This window comes from Fringilla coelebs (assembly GCF_963513975.1).
Source record: "Fringilla coelebs genome assembly, chromosome: 6".
In the NCBI taxonomy this organism is placed as follows: domain Eukaryota; kingdom Metazoa; phylum Chordata; class Aves; order Passeriformes; family Fringillidae; genus Fringilla; species Fringilla coelebs.
The window spans coordinates 23,611,780-23,634,930 of NC_140034.1; the positions used below are offsets into that span (position 1 = coordinate 23,611,780).

Genomic DNA, 23,151 nt, shown 5'->3' on the forward strand with positions numbered 1-23,151 from the left:
ATCCAACTCCCTCTCAGCTTTGGCTGAACTCGCCCTCCTTGAACATTGGTGACTGGACTCATACACAGTATTCCTGTTTCGTTTTATTCTTCTTCATATCTTTACAGAAAATGGCACATAAATCACAGATGCTGGATGACTAGAAGTTGTTACAGCTCCATATCTCAAACACCTCAATACTGAATTATTTTCTCACTGTATATACATTATTTACACTCCATGGGCTATCATCTAACACGTCAAACGATCGGGGGACAAAGACAAACAGGTTGGATGACTTGGCTTAACCTTTGATGGAAGAAAAAACAGTAGCTCTGGGGAAAGGGTGCTCACAGCTGGAAGCAGGACAGAAAGGGTCACCTGGAAGTCACTGTCCTACAGTTTTCGGAGGGGGAATAGTGCTTTGCTGGGATGGGAAGGTGATGGTACCATGGAGTGAGTTTGGCTGTATGGGTCTGCATGTGCTCCTATGGGATGTATGTACACGTTACAGGGTGTATCAGGGTGGATGTGCATGGCTGTCATTCCCTTTAACACTCAGAGGGTGCGCTGGACAAATTTAATTCAATAAATACATTAGGTGGATGTTGTTGTCTCACCTGGAATAATGTATTCAATAAATAAATTCACCATTCATCCCCTCTGCAGGGGTGTAGGGTTTTGGTGTTTAGGGCAGAGTCAGACCCAGCCCTGCAGGAGCCAGTGAAATGGGCTGGGGTCAGCTCAGGGTGCCCGGTGGGACCAGGGTGTCGTGCCTGTGGGCTAAACCTGCCACTCCCTGCCAAAGAGAGGCAAAACATAACTGCCCTTAAGCTGCAGTCCCCTCCCCGCAGACCTTAGTGCTGAGCAGGGAGGGATGGGAGGAAGATGCAAACCGCCCTAGATGGATGGTCATCGTTTCCTGCAAGCACTGCCATGGGCTTGTCCTGCTGCAGCCTGGGCCACAGGCAGAGGTGATGGCCAGCAGAAGGTGGCGTGTCTGCCTGGGGCACAGTGGGACAGGGCACAAGGAGAAGGGGCCTGGGCAGCACTGGGCAGAGATGTGCACCAAGGAGAGGCATGGCAGCCAGGAATAGGCTTGCTTCAGGACGGCAAATGGGGTTTGGGGCTGCAGCAGAAGGAGAAAGCCCCAGAGCCAGTCATGCGGCTGAAAGGAGCAGAGCCTTAGTGTCATGGGTGGCAGCGATGATGTGACACTTCCTGGTTCCCCAAAAGGAAGGGGTGGGGGGTGAGGAAGGCCTAGTGGGGTGGAGGAGCGAGGGGCAGGGGTATGCTCAAGGGGAGCAGGCAGTGGGCACCCCTGCCAGGCAGCCCCAAACACAGAGACCAGGGCCCCTCTCCCTGGCAGGGGTGGCCAGGGACAGCTGGCAGTCCAAGGGGGAACATGGCCCCCAGAGGACACAGTGTCTGTCGGGGCTGGCTTCTGCCACCTCTGTTCCCCCTAGATCAACTTCTCCTCCTTCTGCGATGAGTTCAGCTTCTCCGTCTGTCTCTCATCCTCCGCTGCTGCGGCCTCCTCCCCTGTCTCCGGCTTCCTGCCTGGGGCTGGGGTGTCCCCGGCAATGGTCCCCAGGACTTTGGTGCTGTGCTCCTGAGCTTTGGCCCTGAGGGCAGCAATGCTGTTTTCTCTCAGTTCCTCCTGGGAAATGGTGGTTTTGGGATCAGGACCCCTTTCTTCCTTGTCACCTTTGTCAAGCTTGGGCAGGGCCTGGCGCTCCACCTCTGTCTTCCTCCCCGCCTCAGCCGCTGCCTCCAGAGACTTTTTGTGCATCCCTAAAAAGAATTGTTGGTATTCGGGTTTAGAAAAGCGCCTGGGCATGGGAAAGCCATCTTGAACTGAAAACAGCAAAGATAAAGAGAGGCCAGAATTAAGGAAAAGCAGAAACCCTTGCTTCACACAGCAGTCATGGCGAGCCACTGGCTCCGGCCCCCGCACAAGGGCAGCCCAGCATCTGTGGACTGTGGCTGGTCCCAAAGGTCTATAATTACTCTCCCCTTCATTTCTCTCTGTGAACCTGAAGCTAACTTGTTCCTGCATGGAGATGAGGGTCTCAGACAGCAGCATAGTTGCCTGAGCTTCACGGAGGCTGGGGAGAGAGATCCCTCATTAAGAGGGATCATTTTATTTCTGTATCAAACCACAAACACCCTTCTGCCTCTCTCTGTTTCACACAGACAGGACAGGACAGTCCATTGTTAAGATGCCAGATAGTTTTGGGGCAGAACCAGCCTGGAAGGTCAGAGAGAGGGAAGCAAAGAGCAGGAGTGTGACAGGGTAGCTGCTACCTCCATGTCTGCACAGAAAACCAACTGAAACTTGGGCAAAGACAGAGCTTTTGGGAGTCCTAGCATCCCATCCAGCATCACAGGGCTGGAGGAGTGAGACTGGGATGACCTCTTGCCTTGGGCAAGGATTACAGCCCCTGCTCCAGAGCTGGGCATGAAACATGCTTGAGCCATGGGAAGGGAAGGTTAGTACTAGCCTGAGCATGTGGGCAAATTTGTGTCCCAGCCAGATTCAGCAGGTCATGATCCAAGGTCCAGCAGAATTTGGTGGAACCCTATTGACAAAGGTCGTTGGCAGACGGAGGCATTGAGGGTGGCAGGATGGGGGGACCTTTCCCTGCGCCCCTCACCTATTTTCAACATGACCCCGATTTCTTCCCTGCATCCCCCTGTCTCTACCCATTTGCCACCCCCCATGAAGTTGGCTGCTCTCTTACCCAGGAGCCAAGGGGCACAGGACTCCATGATGCCATCCTTGGCAGACTTGAGGATGGACTCGGGCAGCGGGATGGAGTGACGCACCATGGCACCGTAGAGCCCGTACTCAGCCATCACACTGCTCCGGCCCCAGCACTTCTCCCTCTTCCGCCATTTGGCCCGGCGGTTCTGGAACCAAACCTGGAGCGAGCAACAAGGAGGGACACGGTTTTTGTGCATGGAGAAGGCATGCCAGGCCCCTTCCCACGTGGGAACATGCATGTACTTCCGCAGCACGATGAAAGCAGATGGGTGGATGCTTATCCCAAAGGCAATACAACCTCTTCCCCCATGCGACAGACATTGGGTATCTCTCCCTCCCTCCCTTGAAGGACCGGAGAGGGCCAAGTGTGAAAGCAGGTCCCATCCCTCTCTACAGGATGTAATTAATTTGCCACTGCAACGTCTTTTTTCTAGTGGCTTTTGGCTCTCGTGCCTGGGATTTTCTTTTATTATTTGCTGTGTGTCTGAGCAGCAGTGCAGGGCTGCAGGCAGCGGTGCCTGCAGGGAGGGCTGGGATGGGGGCGGATGCTCGAAAGAAGGGGGAAGCTGCTCTGTGCGCTTTGCCCTGAATTCCCAGTTTGAAAAACCCCTCATCTTCTCAGAAAATTGGCAGAATAATCTCTGAGCTGTGACCTGGGGGGCAGTGAGCAGAGAGGCAGGCAGCGATGGCAGGGAGGGGGTGATACTCGCAGAAATCTATTAGTGCTCTCTCTCCGATTTCCATTCCTCTTGTCTCCCTCACCCTCCTCCCTCCCCGGCTCCCCTCCCTTCTCCCCCCGAGCAGAGGCATCAGCTTTAGATGAAAAATTGCTTGAGGTCTATTCAGAAGGAGGCAAAGGAAGAGTCAGCCCCAGGGGCAGCCCAGGCCTGATTGAAAAATAAGTTAATTTCAGTTTGAATCGATGGGCCTCAGGCACTGAAATATCACGGGAAATTAAAGCAGCTGGTCCCCAGGGAACCACGCCATTGACCTGCGCTAATTAATGCCGTGGAGTTACCAGGCCCCTCTCCGAGAGGCAGTCCCTCCCTCCCCGTGGACACCCCAAACACCTCCTCATTTAACTAATTAGACTCACAGAAAATTGGGTGTTAATTTGTTTAGGATTTTTTTTTCTTCTCTATTTTTTTCCCTCCCTTTCCCGGAAAGTACACGGCAGAATGGAAATGAATGTCGGGGTCTCGCTGGCAGATGGATGCTCGGGGTCACTCCGCAATCTTCTCCGACTTGATTGCTTGATTAGGTCGTTAGCACATTAAAAAAAAAAATTGCTTGCCGTCTGGCGCTGGCCTGATGAGTGGGATGAGGCGGGAATCGCCTGGGTAATTTATCTTTTTATACTGCAAAGAATTTGATTTCAATCTGCAGATATATGGAGGTGCCTTTGACACCTGTTTAACATTACAGAGCTGACAGCTTAACCCTCTCTTGTCCCACTACTCGTAGCTGTGGGGGAGCTCAAGCTGCAGTGGGAGCACTGGGGGGTCTGTGCCAGTCCCCCAGCTCTGCCATGGGGACCATAAGACTGATGCCACTGAGTGATGTCCTGATGTCAGGTGGCAAGGCAGTATCATCTCTTCTACCTGTGCAGAGGAGAACTGCCCAGCACTGAAACCTTATGGTCGGGACAGAGCTGCAGGGCAGGCAGATGGGTGACTTGCTAGCACTGATGACAGCCACTGCTGGCCATTCCCAGGAGCCCAGCCAGCCTGCTCCCCCACACAGCTCTGTGGAATGGGTGGGGGGTGGTCCCACTGGCTGTGATCCCAGCTTCTCCCAGCAGAAGACACTCTGTGCATGTCAGAGAGGATTTTACCAGGCAAAGGAAGGAGGCTGCTTCACCACATGTCACTCCTCTGCATGATAAATGGTGTGATTTACACTTTCATACTGCCAGTCTGTAACCCCTGGACTGGGGAGGGTTGCAAATCCTCCAGGGTCTAAGCAAAGACCCTCAGGAATGCAAAGCTTCCTCTCTTCTCCCTCTCCTCCATGCCTGTGTGAAACATGTGTTTGCTTGGCTGTGCAGTCAGAAGGATGCTGGCAGAGGGTCTCACTCCAGGTCATGCAATCCTCCCATTCCCAGAGCACAGGTGCAGAGCTGCAGGTGCCTCTTTACTGATGCTTTTCCTCTTGCCCTTTCTCTTCCCTCCCACCCTGATGCCCCTATCATATTCCTGCCTCATGCTCCTCTTCCTTTTCCTTGGCTGGTTCTCAGCCTGCCCCAGCACTGCCCACTGCCACAAAACCTGCTACCCTGGAGCATCCCCTTTTCCATGGTGGTGTTACACAAACACTGGAGGCAGCAGAAGCTTTGCCAGCTGGCAGCCCAATTTTGACTAGAGCTGGTAGAAAATCTTCAATCAAAAAATGCTGATTCAATCACTCAGGAAAAACTGTGTCCAGCCAGTGGAAGTGTAATCAAAATTATCTATAGCTTTCTTCTGAATGCCGTATTTTAATCTCAGCTGCCTAAGACATGCAAAATCTATGCTTTAAAGCCAAATGAGAAAATCAAAATTGCATCAACATCTCAGTAAGATCATTCTGAGATTTCCAAAACAAATTTTGTCATTTGATGGGAATTTCCTCTTGGTTTTGATTAGGAAAAATGAAAGTTTGAAATCCCAGAACAGAAATCAGGAAGACTGACCATCTTGCTTTTTTAACTAGGAACCATATCTTCATCTGAAGCATGAAATGAAGCGAAACCAATGGTACTCAATACTGTGTATTGCTGGGATCAGATCCCAGTCAAGCATCTCTGTCACAAGCTCATTCTGAGGAACATTGAGTGACGAGCTCCAGCAGGGCACTGGCAGCCCTCATGCCATTTCAAATCAGCAGGATTGTCCCCTGTGTCCTGTTTCATGATTTTGTCCTCATTCAGATGGCTCCATCAGTGGGGCTTTCATTAATGAGAAGCTCTCAGGGATTTCTTCAAATGTATCAACATGTTATGAAAATTTCCACATGCCTTGATTCTGAGCTGAATTACACAGTGATTTTAGTAACTCAGAGCTATTTTCAGCTCTGTTGGTTCATCAGTCACAACATCCAAATATGCAGTTATTTAGTATTGGCACCTCACTTTTCCAGGAGAGGGTTTCCCCCTTACACTTCACTCACCTTATACATCTCTTGTGGTTTTGGTATTCTTTGGCTGCTTATTGTCCTTGCTTGGAGACATCTACTCTACAGCTTCCTCTGACTCTGTAAGATTTTGTCTGCTTCAAACAATGTCTAGGTTTGTCCACATTTCCTCTTGCTCCTTCCCACCCTGTGGATTGGCTCAGCTTTGTGAAATGCTTTACTGACATTGCTCTGTATCCTGCACCTTCCTTCTCTCTTGTTTTCATCTGGGTTTCTGTTGCACAGCCCAGGGTATGGTGAAAAGACTGTGTTTCTGCTTCCACATCTCATGGGCAGTGGTGAAACCTTCTGATTAATTTTAGACTGAAGTATGTCACATATTTGTGCAAAGCTGTCACAATGTTGTGCGCAGAGGTGTCTTTTGGACCAATGTGTTACACCCAAAAAGTTTCACACCTCTATTTTCACACGAACACCCTTAGTGAAATCTCGTAAGCTGCTCCAGGAAGCCTGGAGCAGCTTACAACAGAGAAAAGTGGACAGGTTTATCTTGCAGTATTGCAAAAAACTGTGACTGTTTCTAACTTTAATCATCACCTAACACTCACCTCCAGTGCCCACTGCCCAAACCAATAAAAGTTCAGGCACTCTGTACTTGACTATAGGGTCGCAAGGGTTTTGGAGTGGGAATTTTGGAGTCAAGACTGGCAAGGATAATCTCAACAATTTTCTCCTCTGAAACACAAATGACAACTGATACTTCTTCAGATTATTGATGATGCAGAAGAGCAAATTGTAGGAGGAGAAATCTCTCATTTTGCAAGGGGACATAAGACTTGACACATCCTTGTTATCCACATTCATCATATTAGTTTGTTTACCAAATCAGTGCCTGAAACATTGTCTGCTGAAGAGAGAAATCTCCCTGAGGTTAGCCATAATTCAGAAACCTGAATTAGTGAAGGGATATTTTAAAATATCTGTGGTGTTCCTGTGTATTGTTTCTATTTTTTTCAACCAAAAACTTTCCACTGGTAACACTCATTTTCTTGGCAGCTACTTTCCAAGCTAGGGTAAAAAGACAGGAGAATTTTGGATTTTTTTTTTCTTATTAATATTAAAAAATATATATTTTTCCTGCCCAAGCATTCCTCATCTATTAAACGAAAATCCCAGGCTCGATAATTGCGAAATTTTGCATCAACCGGTCTCTCGTCCTGCCTTCGATGGAACATTCCAACAGGGACATTTCAAGGAGAGAGGTTTGTGGAGCACAAGCCGGAGCCGGCCCGGAGCAGCACGAGCTGAGTGTCCGCTAGATGGCCACAGGCAGATGTCCGTCCGCCCCTGCGGACACACCGACACGGACACACAGACACCGCAGCGCGTGCGTCTGCCGGGCCGCAGGCAGCAGCTGCGCACGGCTGTTGGCAAAACAGCCCCTAAAGCAAGGGGCAGAACCCCAGGAGCCCCGGGGTGACGCCGAGACCGGCTCCCCAGCACACGGACAGGCAGCTGTGCGCTCTTTGTCTGTCACTTCCCCGCTTGAAGGACTCTGGAGGGGTCAGCCAACACCTCCAGCTGCCCTCCCCGGGCGGGGCCCCGTTGCTCTCTCAGTACCCAGTTTCTCCTGACATATACACCTCTCCCGTTCTACCTCCTCCCTCTCCAACCCAAGACTTAACAATGATAGTGCTCCAAATTAAAACCTCCTCTGATAAAACAGTGATGTCCTCATCCTCATGTCAGACAGGACCTGTAGCTCTGGCTGGGTTCAATCTGAAGATGTGAACACTGCAAAGAATGGCCCCATATCTTGCTTGGAGCATGTCCCCACCCATCCCCACGAGTACTGGGGCTGTATAATCGACTGCCATGATAGCATGAGGTCTGACTGTGCCCTGGGGCTTCCTCAAATCCCTCCATTTTAGCAATCACTACAGAAAAGCTTCCTGACTGCTGGTGGAGACTGCACCACCTGTGTAAGCCTGGAAACAGTTTACTGCTGTCTTTTCAAATGTAATGTCAAAGTTATTGGTGCTGTTTATGGTGACATCACTTTCTATGGCAGGCGTAAAGTGGTTATGAAGTTAAATGAGAGCAGTAAAGGTTGCACATGGGCTGCATGGCTGATCAAAGGACTCATCATCCCTCTTCTTGCTAACACTGGGAAAGAGCTTGCTGAACTCCCTTTAGAAAGGGCTATTCCTGTACACAACATAGCAAAAGCCCTTCTGATAAAAGCTGGAGTTGTGTCTGGCCCACTTGGCTAACAGGTCCAACCAGAGATACAAGATGAGCTGTGAGACAGTGCTCATCCCTCTTGAGTGAAGACATGATGGTGTACCCAAGCTTGGGTCTCCTCTAAACTGAAAGAGTAACAGGGCACTCATTGAACACGGGCTTAATGGACACCCAGCAAAAATGTACATGGTGTTACCATGGCACCAGCCCTGCGGGCTAGTCCTGTCTGAATCCTGCTCTTAAAAGCACTACGTGGGCCAAGAATAACTGTTTGTTGCAATTTATCTGACTTATGCAACCAAAGCTATAAAATCCCTCTTCACCAGGAAACATGTCTTAATCTAAGGTTTTCACCTGGCCTCATGGGCAACATTTTTTCACTTCCTGTAACCTTTCAAAAGCAAAGAGCTTCATTTGCTGCAGGGATCCCATCTTCCCCAAAGAAAAACAAGTGTGCACACGATGTGCAGGGTGAGTACAGTGAGATCAGCACACGCTCAGTCTGTGTGTGCATCACATCTGCACAGCAAATGAATCTCTGAGACACTGACTTCATTACGGCCACACTGTGATTCCAACTGAGCTGTAGCTTAGCTGGCACTACAGAATAGGCCCCTATATGCTGGGACCTGGCAGATCAGCACCCAAATTCCTCTTTTCCTAACATGCTGAGTGAAAAACAAGAAAAAAAACAGGGTCATAGAAGCATGATAGTCACAAGAAAGCTGACAAGAGTGCAGTCATCATCCTAATCCACAGAAACCCAGGGAGACATCTGTCCTTGTCACAAACAGTGATAGCGCACGTCCATCCTTGAGGTGATCACAGTACCTGACTCCATTAACCAAGCTGCTATCCTGCCTGAATTATTTCATTTTGCCTTCTTTTCCTCTGCAGGTCCTCTAGCACAGAGGAAACCTTAGCATAGATCTTCATAAACATCCGTAAGTAATGCACTCTGTAATCGTGCAGGGACGCACCACATTATCACCTTCATGCTAGGGAAGGTGAGTCAGGACAGTCAGAGGAGAAATGTCACATCCCCTTCACAATGCCTTTCAATGAGCCCTGAAATCAGACCATGGGATGCCAGCGTTCCCCTGAGGCTGTGGAGCACTGCCTGTGCTCTGGGACTGCCCCCTGCATGCCAGCATCAGCTCCCTGGTGCCCTGCCCTTCTTCTGTAGACACTGAGCAAAGGGCAAAGGTGCTCTCTGACCTTCTCCAGAAAAACACATAGGCACCAGAGGCTGTGCACCACAAGAGGTGGTGTCTGCAGTACTGCTGGTGCCCACTGCTCCCTGAGATAAGGCTCAAGCCTTACATGCATGGGGACAGCCTGCAAAGTCCCCAAGGGGTACAGCACATGCTTACCAATGCACTGCACCCTTGAAGCATTGAACATTTGCTGGAAGATATCTATATGAACATGAAATTTTATAAAATGCTGTAAGATGTAATCAGTTTCCATGCACCTGCTTGGGTGGGCCTTCAGCACTCTACTCCTGTGTCTGCTCCTGGCTCTACTTGTTCCTCAGCTCTGTATACCCTTAACCTTGCTTGGGTAATTCACTACTCCAGGGCTTTTCACATGACATCTTCCAGCTGCAGAAAACTGATTCTCCAGGCACTGCCACTCACACCTGCAGCCAACACCACCAGCTTGGGCACAGAGCTGATGGTGTGACCTGCAGAGCTGGTGACACGCAGGCTGGCTGGAAACGCTGCCCGCACCAGGACAGCACATCTGAGCTCGCCAGCACAGTCCCAGGTATCTCCCTTAGCTGTCACTTAGACACTGAGCCTTGATCTCAGTCATGGCCATCATATAAGCTGAAGAAGTTGATCCAGTGAAACAACAAATGGCAGTTGTTATAGTGACAGTGATGGGGCACTCTGAGGTGGAAGGCTGAGAGTGAAGGGACCCAGAGATATCAGAAAGATGTGATGGACATAAGGCAAGTTGTCTTGGAATGGGCATCACTGGCACATCTGGCTGTGAGCAGTGTCTGGCACAGGTATTCATCATGCATGTTCACATGGGTGGGATGCCTAGATCCTTCCAAGAACTTTTTCTCAACAACTCTCACAGTTCAGCCCTCCCTCTGGATGAGCCAAGCAGTGTCTTTAGAAAGGAAAGGGCAGCACAGTGAGAAAGTATTTTGCCATGTGGATCCCAAAGCTGCAGGTGAACCAGAGGCATGGGTGGGCAGCCTGCCTGAGCAGCACAGGTATGAGCTAACCTGGCCTGGAAAGGTGCTGCTGCTTATGCACATTGTGGCAGGTCAGCTACAACATCCAGGCACGAGGCAGTCACCAGGTTACTGCTGGACCAGGGAAGGATCATAACCCCTATGTTTATGAGTGCAACATGCATGGCATGAGCATTTATATAACTCACAGAAAGGCAACCAGCTACAGGCAATGCTTGGCTTGCATTCCCCTGCTACAATTTTGAAAAGAAAGCTGCAGCTGAAAGCTCTAATAACTGTGTGGCAGCCATAGTTTCAGCTCTGCCTTTGCTCAGACATTTGGGAGCCTACCAGATACCTGCTGAGAGAGAAAGTAGGGAGCAAATGTGATTCTTACACTGGGCAAGTCCTAAACTGAACACTTCTCACTGCTGCTCCCAGGACAGTAATGCTCAGGGTAGACAGAAGAGCACCTAATGCTTTTTCACAGCCTCTGATAAAGCGCCCTCTGGAAGGCATCTTTGCTATAAGATACTGTAGAAACAGTTTGTTTCAGAGCTCAGTTCCTCTTTTCTGCTCCACAGAAGGACCTGCCAGCCTCATGCACGTGGAGATTGAGGTTCTTGGTATGTCTGCTTGGACTGGACTGCTCTACAGTGCCTGGGCAAAACCTGGCTCACAGATCACCCACAGAGAAGGGCAATGAGAAGGAGAGCAGGTTTGTGCTTCCAGAGAAGAATCAGAAGAACTTGTTGAGATCTATCAGGGTAAAAGAAAAACACTACAGAGAGAAATAGATCCATTAAGAAATAAAGGGGAGAGTAAATTAACTGAGTGTCTAAAGTGCTTGTGTTATTGAACTGTTAGAAAAATCTCTATTCAAAGCCAGGAAAGGAGGAAAACTTTGTAATAAAGGGTCATTAAATGAAAACATGAACACAACCATCAGCTGTTCCCTCTGCCAGGTGTCATAAGGCTGGAGAGGAATTAACTACTAAAATTGCTGGGATGACTAATTATTTTTTAAAAACAGATGTGAAAAACTGCAGTGGTATCAGAAGAGAGAGAACAAAGTTCATAATTAAGTGAAGAAGTGAATACAAGTGTTCCCAGCACAGGGATTTGGGATGGTATTTCCAGAAGAGCTGAAGTGATTGAGGAACAGCAAGCCTAAGGTGACTCAGAGAAGTGTTAGCCTTAAACTACTGTTGTTAAGAAAATGGGGGGGGTGAATGCAGGGAAGAGTTGTCCCAGCCTTGCATCATGCCTGCAGAGCCATTCCTGATTCTCTTGGACATGATGGGGAAAGCCTTTAGCAAGGCCCTCCAGAGAAATGGGCTTCAGGATGTTTTGTTGCCCACCTGCCTTTCCTCTCACAGGGAACTCGTGTGACCCAATGCTTGAAGGTGTCAGATCCTTGCTGATAGTGTCTCCAAACCGTGGAGAGAACAAGCAGAGTCACTGTAAAGAGCCCTGTTTTCCTCCCAGTTCTGTGCAAAAGCACATCAAATTCCTAGTCCCTTATCCTGGGACAGCCATAAACATCTTGCAAGAACAGAGCAGAAGGCAAGAAGAAGCAAGTTTGGTTTTATTTGGTTTTTGTTTCACTTAGAAAATTGATCAGTGGCTAAAGCAACCCAGGGACTGAACATAGAGGGATAAAGCAGGCCCTGGGTAAAGAAAATATTCATAACTCCATACCTTTATCTCTCCACCAAAAAGACCTTTTAATGCTGCACCTAACAGCCCCAGATGTAGCAGGGTAAAATCCCACAAGATAAGCAGGCAATCTGCATGGTCTAGCAACAAGCAGGAGAGCCCCCACTTCATTAAGCCGAAGTGTCATTCCCAGCCCTCCATTTTCCTTCTTTTCTCCTGCCACATTTTCTTTCTCTGTCCAAAAGCATGTGGTGTAAGACTTTTCAGACAAGAATCCCTTTGGAAAAGCTTGCCTGGGCCCCTGCTCTTGCCCATCACCCAGCCCCTCTGTTTGCAGCTCTGGTAATTAACTTGTAAACGAAGTTCTAGCACATGGGCTGAAAACAGGCCATAGATAAAGGGTAATGAAAACAATCCATTAGAGAAAGGGCCAAATTAAACAACTCTTAATTGAAAAATGGAAATGAATATGAATTTAGATCAACTAAACAAGCATGTTATTGAAGAGGCAGAAAAGTGGATGAACTCCTAACTTACCAATTAAAGATATGGAGGCAGAGATGCACCATATGCCATGAGAAAAACTCATAATAATATTCTCAGTAAGCCACTAAGTTTGATTAGTTTTATTACTCTCACTTGTATACTTCCTACATTTCTAGAAGCATAGGGGAAGTTTATGACACTTATCTGGTATCACAGAGCCATGGCTTGCCCCAGTGCTCACAAATTATTGGCAAAGGTAGCCAGCACTAGCTGCTCAACTCTATTTCATGATTAACTGCTTGCAGGCTCTTAAAATGTATATATTTTGAAATATACACAACAGCAACATTTTGGCTTGTCCTTCACCTTGGTAATCTACCTCCAACAACCCTACCCACTGTGGCAATTTCCTTCCAGCTGCGTGGTCCCCATGAATGTGCTGTACAGAGGTACCAGGTGGAACCCACTGGCAGTGTGCCTCATCTGGCCCTGCTCTGTTCCGTGTGTGAGAGTCACCCAAAATTTTAACACAAGCAGACAGGTCCTCACTTCTTAGAGTAAGAGTGATAAGCTTGGAAAACCCACACTCACCACCTTCTGCAGCACTAAGCAATGCTTTGGCAGCCATTCCAGGCACACATTCAGGAAAGGTCACCAACTGCATGGAGCAATCACAGCATTCCATACTCACACTGGGACTCAGACTACACCTCAGCAGTCTGCAACAAGCAGGAATCTGGCAGCAGAGGGAGAAGCCAGGGCTGCTGAAGCTGAATAAAACTAATTTTTCCTTCACGCTTTCTATCATGTTTCTTGAGGGGGCTCCGTGGGTTCACTCCTGAGCTCACACTCAGTGCAGGGCGGGCTCCTCAGGTCTTGTCAAATTATCTTCCTCTCTAAACAGAGAACCTTTCTGAAGGAAGGTAAGCCTCTGTCATTGCAAAATACTCTTGCTACTTGCTTCCCTCTAAATGATTCCTCCTCCTGATTCCTCCATCCCTGTTCAACTCCTAAAGGGCTCCACAGTGCTACTGAAATGTGTTAATCTGATAGCTAAACCAATACTTTTTCAATTAGAGATTTAATTGACCTTGTTTAGTTTTTAGCCAAAATTGGCCTCTAAGCTGCCTGACAAAGCTTGCTGGATGCACAGACAATCCCCCCCTCCTCACACAGCAACAGCCTCTTCTTGGGATTCCTTTTGCTTATGTGAGCAATTTTATTTGTCCCAAAAATTGTCATCCAATAATTACCATGCACCTTTTAACAACAAGAACTGACAATTTTTAGCAGTTTTATTACCTTTTTTAGTTGATTACTTCCCTTAAAAGGTGACTCTGATGTCCCTACAATAGCAGTCAGGATCTATTTTTTTGAAATACTGATTAATCAATTTGTTTGATCAGTAGGAAACATACTATAAGGACAAACATACACAATCATTTCAATAATCCCCAAATCAAACTGTTACTGAACTTTCATATTGTAACTACTCAGTTTAAAGTTTGGAACTGTTATGTATTAATAAATTCAATGGGGATAATTTATCTAAAATCTACCAGTTACACTTAAGAGATTTGTAATGAGAAACAGCAATTTAAGTCAGATGTCACAGTGTTTGTCAGCCTCAGGACATTTTTAATACTTCATAGTGTTTATTAAGGATATACTTTCCCACAGGAATCTACTTACCTCTCTTGTATTTTACAGAACATGGGTTTATTGCAATACTGGCACTTCAACTCCTATGAATATTCTTTCAAATACATTGATTAATGTGGTCTTTTTCAAGTATCTTGCAAAATGGCCACAGTGACATCTGATGTGACTTGTGCATAGTACCTCACTATTATAAAAAATTATTTTCCCATGCTGCCCAATGGGAGGATGCTCATTTTCCTTCCAGGAGCAGCCAGCTCAGTGTGGGAGTAAGACACACACAGTGTGTGTCTGCCTTGGAAAAAAATACACTCTCATATCCTCTTTAAATGGAGGGCTTGAATATTTTTTCCTGTATTCAATGTTCTCTTAAACCAGTAACTTTCTTGGCCTCTGATGGCTATTTGTAGTGTTCTGCTGAAGGCTTTATCTGCAAACATTCCTATATATCATTCTTTCAATTGCCCTCCTTGAATTTCACTTTCACATCAAATTTCATAGGTGATTTACTTTCTCTTTGACTAATACCTCCTGAGAAATAATTCCATGAATGAAAATAAGGGGTAGATATCAGTCTTAGGTGAGGATCCAGTGGGAAACCACATGAAATGCTGTAGAGGTCCACAACATATGATGCTCACAACAATATTAGAAAACACTTTCATTAATGACCTACAGGAGGGAGACAGCATTGCTTAAAGAGGAGAGGAACCACAAGCAACAATGAAAATGCAAATAGAGCTCCCTCAGGCAACTGGAAACTCATGCAAGGAAAAAAATGTGATGATGTGAAATTATAAATATTATGAAGATGGGAGTAAAGATTCATTGTAAGCTGTCTCTTCCAAGGAGCACTAAATGATGCTAAGAGATTCAAAGCAAGATCGACTGCACTCAGGCAGTTCTGCTGCAGAACTTCTTGCCATGGGATATTAAGATATTTACATGCATTCAAAATCCCAGGAGACTGACAAAGTGCTCAGTATCACCAGACAGCTGCCCTATGTAGCATCCACCTCTTGCCACTGTCTCTGCTGGTAGGGCTGTTTTTATGCTTGTTCAGCCAAAGTTAACAAAATTCCATATGAAACCCAGAACACTGAAGGAAATATCCTGAGCATAAAATAAAATCTGTCTAAAAGAAGTTTGAAGCAACTGAATTAGATAAATAGAAATAAATAAGGAAGCAAGCAGATCAGTGCTAATCCAATACTATTTGTGCAAAGGACCACAAGCCCAGCTGAACTGGTGTGAACACACCCAGCATGCAGCTGTAGGCACGGGGTCCCTTATCTCCAGGAAGGCTGACAGACAGCGTGGGCTTCATGTAAGAACAACCACATGATTAAGAGAGGAGCATGTGATTTAAAAAGGGTGATTTAAGGAAAGATCTTTGCAACTTACTTAAGAAATTATGAAAACCAAAAGTGGCCAGGAGAAGAAATATCTTACATTTATTTAAAGAGCATGAACTTTATAACCAAGGGGAAATAATTAGGCTTGTAACAAAAAGGCCCAAAGCTGAAAAGAAATATGAGGTAAAATATCAAGAAGTATGATCAAAGCTGGGAATCACCTCGCCATGGCTTGTCACTCACAAAAAATATGGACAAGGAGATTTCATAGAATTGTGGTAAGGGACAAGGGATTGCTGACTTATTGGAAAGAACAGTGGTGCTCAGGACTCCTATGTGAGCCTGATGCTCACCCTGGCAACATGCTCAACAGATGTTACAGAAATTCTGTTGTTTCTCAATGTTTCCTCTTTCATGATCAGCAAAACTGTTATTCACAATCACTTTTTTCTGTAATACACATGCCATTAGTTACACCTGATGTTCAAAACAGTCATACATTGGGGTGCTTCTGCTGCCCAAGTCTAACCTGATCTCAAGAGCAGAGGGGTCACAGTAAGGAGCCCTCCTAGGTTTAAAAGCTGCAATACAGGAAGAGTAAGCAGTTGCTCATTAGCCGGCTGCAGAATGACAGGGCAGACCAGTCAGTGACAGCTCAGATACTTTCCCTGCTACTTAATTTCCAAGTCAGTTAAAATACTCAGGGTGTTCCAGGGGCTGAAGCTGTACAAGCTGTGTCAGCTCTACACTGTCTGCCACAACATTTCACTCCCCCTCACATAGAATGAATGCTCTCAGCTCTGACCAGAGAAATAGGATTTAACATACACTGTGCCACTAGATGAACCTCTTCCTTGAAAAGGTCTTTCATGGGAAATCAAAAGATCTTCTTTCCAGCCCAGCACCAAATTGGGGCTGTGGGCAACAATAAATTCCCAAGAGTCTCTCCTCTCCTTGACCTGATGTCCTACAGGATCACAAGTGGAGAAGTGACCATCCATCCACTTCATTCCTTCTAAAGGCAAAGCATCAGGGCTTGCTTCTCAGAGCAAACTCCTAATGCATCAGCTAGGATTTGAGATGGTGGGCAATTATTTCTGAAGACTAGTGGAAATCCTGTTAGCACACAGGTTATCTACAAGCTCTTAGAGCAGCAGGAGTCCTGCCAGGTCAATGGGATAAGAAGCATGAGCTGCTCTTATAAAAATGTCATATTTGATTGAGCACAAGAATAAGGGTGGTGAGGGGGGCTCAGAACAGGGGGGAAAAAGGCTACACTTTGGTTTTGGAGGATCTTCCTGTCCCTGTACGGGGTCATATCTCAGCGGCTTCCAGCATCAGTGCCATCCTGCTGCGTGCCCTCTGAGCTACATCCCAAACCCACAAGGGAGCAGCCTCCTGGGCTGTCTCTTCAGCAAAGAAAGAGCAGCAGCTCAGACACAGTTTGATGGGTGCTGGGCATGCATGAGTGATGAACAGAAGGAGGAACCAGGGAAACCTGGACCAACACCATATGGCACATGGGGCAACGTCTCTTGTAGGAGCTACTGTGCACCAGTCACAGAGGCCAGCCACTGCCACTGTGTGGAGAACCAGGGCAGGTTAACTTCCAGCCAGACCAGAACTCCACCTGCTCAAGGCTTGGCCATTACAATCCTGTGCCTTGTGTAGAAACCTGATGGGAGCAAGCCATGGGGTACAGCGAGGCAAAAGAAGCTGCTGGAGTGCACCCTTGTGAGCATCTGTTAACTCTGCCCAGTGTGCCTCCCCCACTGGAAAAAGCAGCTGTTAAGTCTTCCCCAGCTTTCTGGCTGTAATGCATGCCAAAGGCTGGTCCTGGCCCAGCCCTGCAGCTCAGGCTGCTCCTTGCTGCTGGAGGATTCTCCACACAGCAGTTATATTTCACACCCCCTTGTTCCACCTCCTCACAGTAGCACGACAGGACTGACATGCAGCTACAACCTTAATGTTAAAAGCTGTTAACTTAAAGAATTTAACAAATTAACAAAAAAAGCCCAAAAAATTGTCCCCAGAAACTTTCAGGGAAACGTCACTTGAGGAGGCAAATCCAGTCAAAGTGCAGACGTGGTGCAAACATCTCGCTGGGACTCACCCATCATTCCCACACTGAATCCTACCCACAGCTGTACTAGCTGCCCACACCATCCCTGTGCATCCTTCTGTGGCCAAAGGAGCAGAGATGAGCTCTTTCCCCTCAGCAATGCCTACCAAGGCATGGTCTCTGGGAGGCTCTCTCCTTGCTTTTACCAAGACCTTGAAATGCTGTCATCTTTTTTTGCATGCCTGTTGTCCTTCTCTGATTTAAGATCCCCTCTGTTGCATCCCCCAAATGGCTGGTACCACACACCAGGCACAGCACATGTCACATACAAACACCAAATACAAATCTGCCAAGAATATCTGATCTGCCTGCCTAGCCACCAAAAGCAGGGGAGTGGACAGCCTGGGGAAGTTTATTCAGAAAAATGTCAGCCTGCCCATGCCGCTGCCTTTTCTTCATGGAGGGATGAACATGGCTGAGAGCAGCACAGTAAGGGGGTCCAAGAGATATGATTACCTGTATCCTGTCTTCTGGCAACTCTGTTTTCATGGCCAACATCTCTCTAGCATATACGTCAGGATAGTGGGCCTCATTGAAGGCCTTTTCCAGCTCCTCCAGTTGATAGGATGTGAAGATTGTCCTGAGGGGAGTAAAACTCTTTGATCAAAACACAAGAAGCAGCAAAGATGATGAAGAGTCAGAGAAATGGACACTGAAAACAGTGAAACCTGGGTGACCAGCTAATACATAGCTTTTCCCCACCTCCTGTGTTCCTGTGCACAAAAGGTCAGGTGCCAGGGTGAAAGGAGAACCAGAAAATGCCAGAAGACAGCATTTTTAGCAGTTACAAATCACCTTCCCTTTCAGGGACTTGCCTCTGGAGACAGTGTCTCCCCAGCAGCAAGCACCCGCAGCGATGGCAGCAGATCGTAGACTCTGCCGCCTCCTGGGAGGATCATCACACTGAGATGGAGCAGCATCTCCTCAGCACCTCATCTGGAGAGGTGCTGAGCCCTTTCCCAGCTGCTGGTCCTTAGCCCCTTCAATCTCCAAGAGCAAATAATCCTTCACCTCGAGTCTCAGTCTTTGGACGAATTCTCCAAATGTTTCCTCCACCCCAACCCACCACTTCTCACCAGTTCTTCCCCATGAGAACCAGGACCAGCTCCCTTCCTCTGCCTTTCCCCCGGCTGCTTCCACTCCAATATCTCCTTCGCTGCTCCCTGCCAGTTTGCATTACCCCATTATCCTTCAGAAATCCTCCTGGACTGCCCTGGGCAGGCAGCAGCCCAACCTGCCTCCATGCAGCCAGTTCTCAGTTTGGGACAACCAAATTGAAAAATCAGCAGCTGGAAAGCCGAGACAGATGAAAGCCTTTCCCTAGCAGATGGATGAGAAGTCTCGGACCACTTGCACTCCCTGAGGGTTAAAACTCCCACCTTTCAACTCCTCCAGTAGAGAAAGCACAATTTTAGAAAAAAGCTAAAAATACTACAATGGCAAAAAAAACACCCCAAACAACAAAACAACAAACAAACAAAAAACTCCAACCAACCAAAAAACAAAACAAAAACAAACAAAAAAAAACTCAACCAAAAACCAAATCAAACAAAAAACCTCAACCAAAAAGCCAAATCAAACAAAAAAACTCAACCAAAAAGCCAAATCAAACAAAAAACCTCAACCAAAAAAAAAACCAAATCAAAATGAAACAATCCTAAACCCAACAACGAATTGCAGCCCTTGTGTAAAGTAAATGTGTAAATTTACCATCAATCTAAAAAACCTGCATCTCCCAGAAGGAAAGAGGAAATAGTCTTTTTCTAAAATACATCCAAATTTCAGAAAAGCCTTTCAGTTCCAGAGAGCATAAACAGAAAATATCAGAAATATCCTCCGCTATACAGAATGAAAAGGATTCCACCAGATCGATAATAACACTAACAAAAGCAGGATGCAAATGCAAGGGACCTGCCTGCAATCAGACCCTTCTTTAAATTCACTTTTAAATCCATTCTCTTTGCAAACAGTTTTTCTTCAACTCTGACAAATCTGTGCACTCTAGGGACAGCAGAGGCACACTGAATCATGTATTTTCTCTCTCTAGGACCACAGAAAAATTATTCCAATTTTGATCCAGTTTAGATTTCAAGCATTCCCCTCCATCTTCCTCCCACAAGAGCGCGGAAGCCTGTCCAGCCCCACCGGCGGGAGGGTTTTGCTGACATTCGGCTGAAGTTTTCCCTTTTTAGCTCATGCCCGGGTAGTCCCCGTCCCTTTTGCAATTCGCAGCCCACTGTCCCTTTTGGTGTTTCTATCCTGCAGCTATTTGCAGGCTATTGGCCAGTTATCTTCCAGCCCTTCCTCGGTACAATTAGAGGTCTTAACTGTTTACAACGGAATATTCAACTAGAGACAAATGTTGCAGGTCTGTTTCTGTCTAGAACTGAGAACAAAACAAATCTGAATTTCGTTTTCTATCTCTCATCCAGATCGGTACTTGTATACCAGTCCCAGCTGTGTTATCGCCCAGCCCCGTCTGGGGTGCAAAGAAAATGAACTCGTACTTACTCCAGAGCACCCAAACTGGGAACATTTGCCTGGGGAGGGGTCCGGCTTTGGAAAGCAGCCCTCCAGACCGAGCCTCCTGTTGCACACATAGCAGGATATCTCCGGGGATAGTCGGTCTCCTTCCACCCCGCATCCTGCTAAGCTTTCACTGGAGCGTCTTTTAATCCACCTTTCCTGCATCGTGGCAGGATTGATTTAATTATTCCTAAATCACCCTCAGTGGATGGTGTTTGGCCTTCCTTTGTCCCGGAGCTCTGGCCACAGCAATGCCAGAACCCAGCACGGGATTTTTCGTTTCTGTTTATTAAGCGCAAACAAACCAACTCCATTTTAACTGTGGGAGAACTCAGGCAAAGTCTATTACCCTGACCGCGCTTATAGGAAACCAAATCCCAAAGTGGATCTCCGTTTCCTTAAACAGTTTCCCAGTCTTCTTCAGCTTCTTTGCAGGCTGTCTGATTCCCAACTATTTAATCTTTAATCTATTGGCAAAATATTTATTTTTATGTAATAAAATATTTAAATTATTGATAGGAATTGTGTCTTGCTGACAGCCAGTATTAAGATTGCTGTATGTGAAGCTGAAAACGGCTTTTATTATTTCTGACAGGTTGATGATTTTCCCTTCCAAACACTGATGATCCGCATTCCACCGCAGCTCATGGGCTGCACAAGATTGCAACCCGGGATATCTGGATCCGCAGCCAGAAAAAATTAAATAAAATGACAACTGTGGTCGAATCCCCCTGTCCCTATAGGCACGTCCCCATATCCGATTTATTTTGGACGGGGAGAAAGAATAAAGGGAAGGACCCACTCGAGAAGCCGCAGGAGTGCCGGGGCGCTCCGGCGGCCGGTGCCGGGAAGAATATTTTGCTCCAGGCCGGAGCGGGCCGTCCCCGCCGGGGCGGCGGGGCTCGCCGGTGGCCGGTTCCCTGGGGACTGAGGCGACGGGAGCGGGAGGGGTGGCCGCCGCTGTCTTACCTGTGCCGCCTCTTCTTTCGTTTCTTGCTCTGATTTAGGGAGGATTTGGACATTTTTCGGTCGCTGGAGGAGACATCCTCGGAATCTGCGGAAAGACAGGCAGCGGCTGTGGGCTGGGGTTCGCTCCCCGCCAGAGTCCTCCCGGGCAGGGCCAGGCCCGCCGCTCCGCTCCCTCCGCCCGCTCTGGCCGAAGATTTCGTTGCGGTCGCGCCGCGGACGGGGCCCGACGCCGGCTGCTCCCTCCAGCGCGGCACCGGCGCCGCTCCCGATCCGGTGCGGGCAGCTCGGGGCGATACGCCCCAGCCAGGGAAGGCTCCGGGCCGGGACCAGGGCTCTAGCTCTCGCCTCTCTCCACCAGAGTCGTTTGCTGAGGCTGCTGTTGCCTCGCTGCTAACACGCAGAGCCCGGCGAGCTCAACCAAACCGTAGGAAAACGGGGAAGCTGCAGCCCCAGCTCCGCGGCCGGGCAACCGCGACCGCCCGCCCTAACCCGGGGATCCCGGACCGCGCCCCAGAAACACCGGAGCGGGGCGGGAGAAACTGAGGTTTATGGAGCTACCAGCAAAAACAAGCCTCGGGAGGAGCTGCTGCCTATCCACCGCCCCCGGTTCCCCAGGGATGCCACGGCCCGGGGGTGTTGAGGGCAGGACGCCGCCGCCTTTGCCCCAAAGGAGCAACCGCGGGACGGATCGGGGACCCGTATTTCGATGCGCGCTCCGGTCCCACTCCTTCCCGCGGCGCCGCGCCACCTGCCCGGGCCCGGCCCCGTGCTGCTCGGCGGGCCGTGCTGCGGGCGGGGGCGGCGGGCACGGCCCGGGACGGGCGCTGCTGCCGGAGAGAGGCCGGGAATTGCCCGCGGAGCCAGGGTCCGGCGCTGCTGCCTGCCGCTCTGGGGGGACCCGAAGCGGCCGCGGAACGGGGCCTGCAGGCAGAGTTGTGGGAGGCTGCTGCCGTCTAGGAAAAGGATACCGAAAGACCCCTAATTTTCCGGCACCACAGGGTCGCGGGGGCCGCTCCGACGGGGCTCTGCGCATCCCTAGGCCGGGCGACCGGGGCCGCGCCATCAGACCGCGTCCGCAGCCCCGGACGGGGGAAAATATGGTCCCGCCTGCCCTTCTCCTCATTCTCGGGGTCGAAACGAAATCTCCCTTCCACCGCCGAGCAAGTGGCCTCCCGCCGGGACACGGGGTGCGGGCGGCGGCTGGGTGCGGACGGCGGTGCTGGTGGGGCGCAGCGGGTCCCCGGGGGCCGGAGACGGTGCCTACCTGAGCTGGCCGTCTGGCTGCTGTCCAGCTGCCCGGGGGCCCGGGCCAGGGGCTGCAGGTGGACGCTCTGGGGGTCGGAAAGCACCTCTAGGAAGGTGGGCTGGGTGTAAAAGCCGGGGATGCCGCTGGCCCCCAGCAGCCCCATGCTCACGCCGCCCACTCCGGCGGGACTGAGTACGGAGCGGGCCGCCAGCAGGTGCCCGGCGGGCAGAGAGTCCAGGGCGGCCCGAGGGTGCGACGGCGGCTCCTTGTTCAAGCCCAGGATCTCCTGGATGCCGAAACCGGTGCAGCGGGGAGGGGTGGGCCCAGAGTTGGACTTGACCCCAGCCGCGGGGGGCGGCGGAGGCAGTGGCGGGGCGGCGGGGGCGGCGGCCGCGCCGTCGGGCTTGGGCTTGCCGGGCAGGCTGGGGGCCAGCGCCGCGCCCGCTTTGCCCGTCATGCTGCGGCCAGCGGTCCCTGGTGCCCGCTCCGGGAATGCCTGGGAGCCCCCGGCTCAGGCCCCTTTTATCCGCCCAGCCGGGAGCCCGAGCGGGGTCAGAGCCGCGCAGCCAATCACAGGGGCCAGCCGCGATTAGGGATGCCAAAAAGCCGGCACCGGCGGCGGCGGGGCCGCTACTCGGCGGGCTGGGGCCGGTGCCCGGCAGCGGACTGGGGCTACCGCCCGCCCCTGCGCAAAGAAGGGCCGGCCCGGCCCCGTAGGCCCCGGCCCCGCTTCGCCTCCAGCCGTGCTGGGGAGGTGGGGTTAGAGAGGGAGGGAGGGAGGGATGGAGGCATCCCTGCTTTCATAAAAGCGCACGGCGTGGGGCACCGGCCCTGGAG

The 23,151-nt window shown here is 49.5% G+C and overlaps 1 protein-coding gene across 1 annotated transcript; it reads right to left on the reverse strand.

Moving 5' to 3' along the window:
- Window positions 1-1,441: 1,441 nt before the first annotated feature.
- On the reverse strand, window positions 1,442-22,771 carry VSX2 (visual system homeobox 2; the record flags this gene model as incomplete). The annotated part of the gene is made up of 5 exons (XM_084208407.1): window positions 1,442-1,773; window positions 2,724-2,904; window positions 18,030-18,153; window positions 21,069-21,153; window positions 22,333-22,771. The coding sequence occupies 5 exons, from the start codon at window positions 22,769-22,771 to the stop codon at window positions 1,442-1,444; spliced, it is 1,161 nt and encodes a 386-aa protein (XP_084064533.1).
- Between the last annotated feature and the right edge of the window lie 380 nt (window positions 22,772-23,151).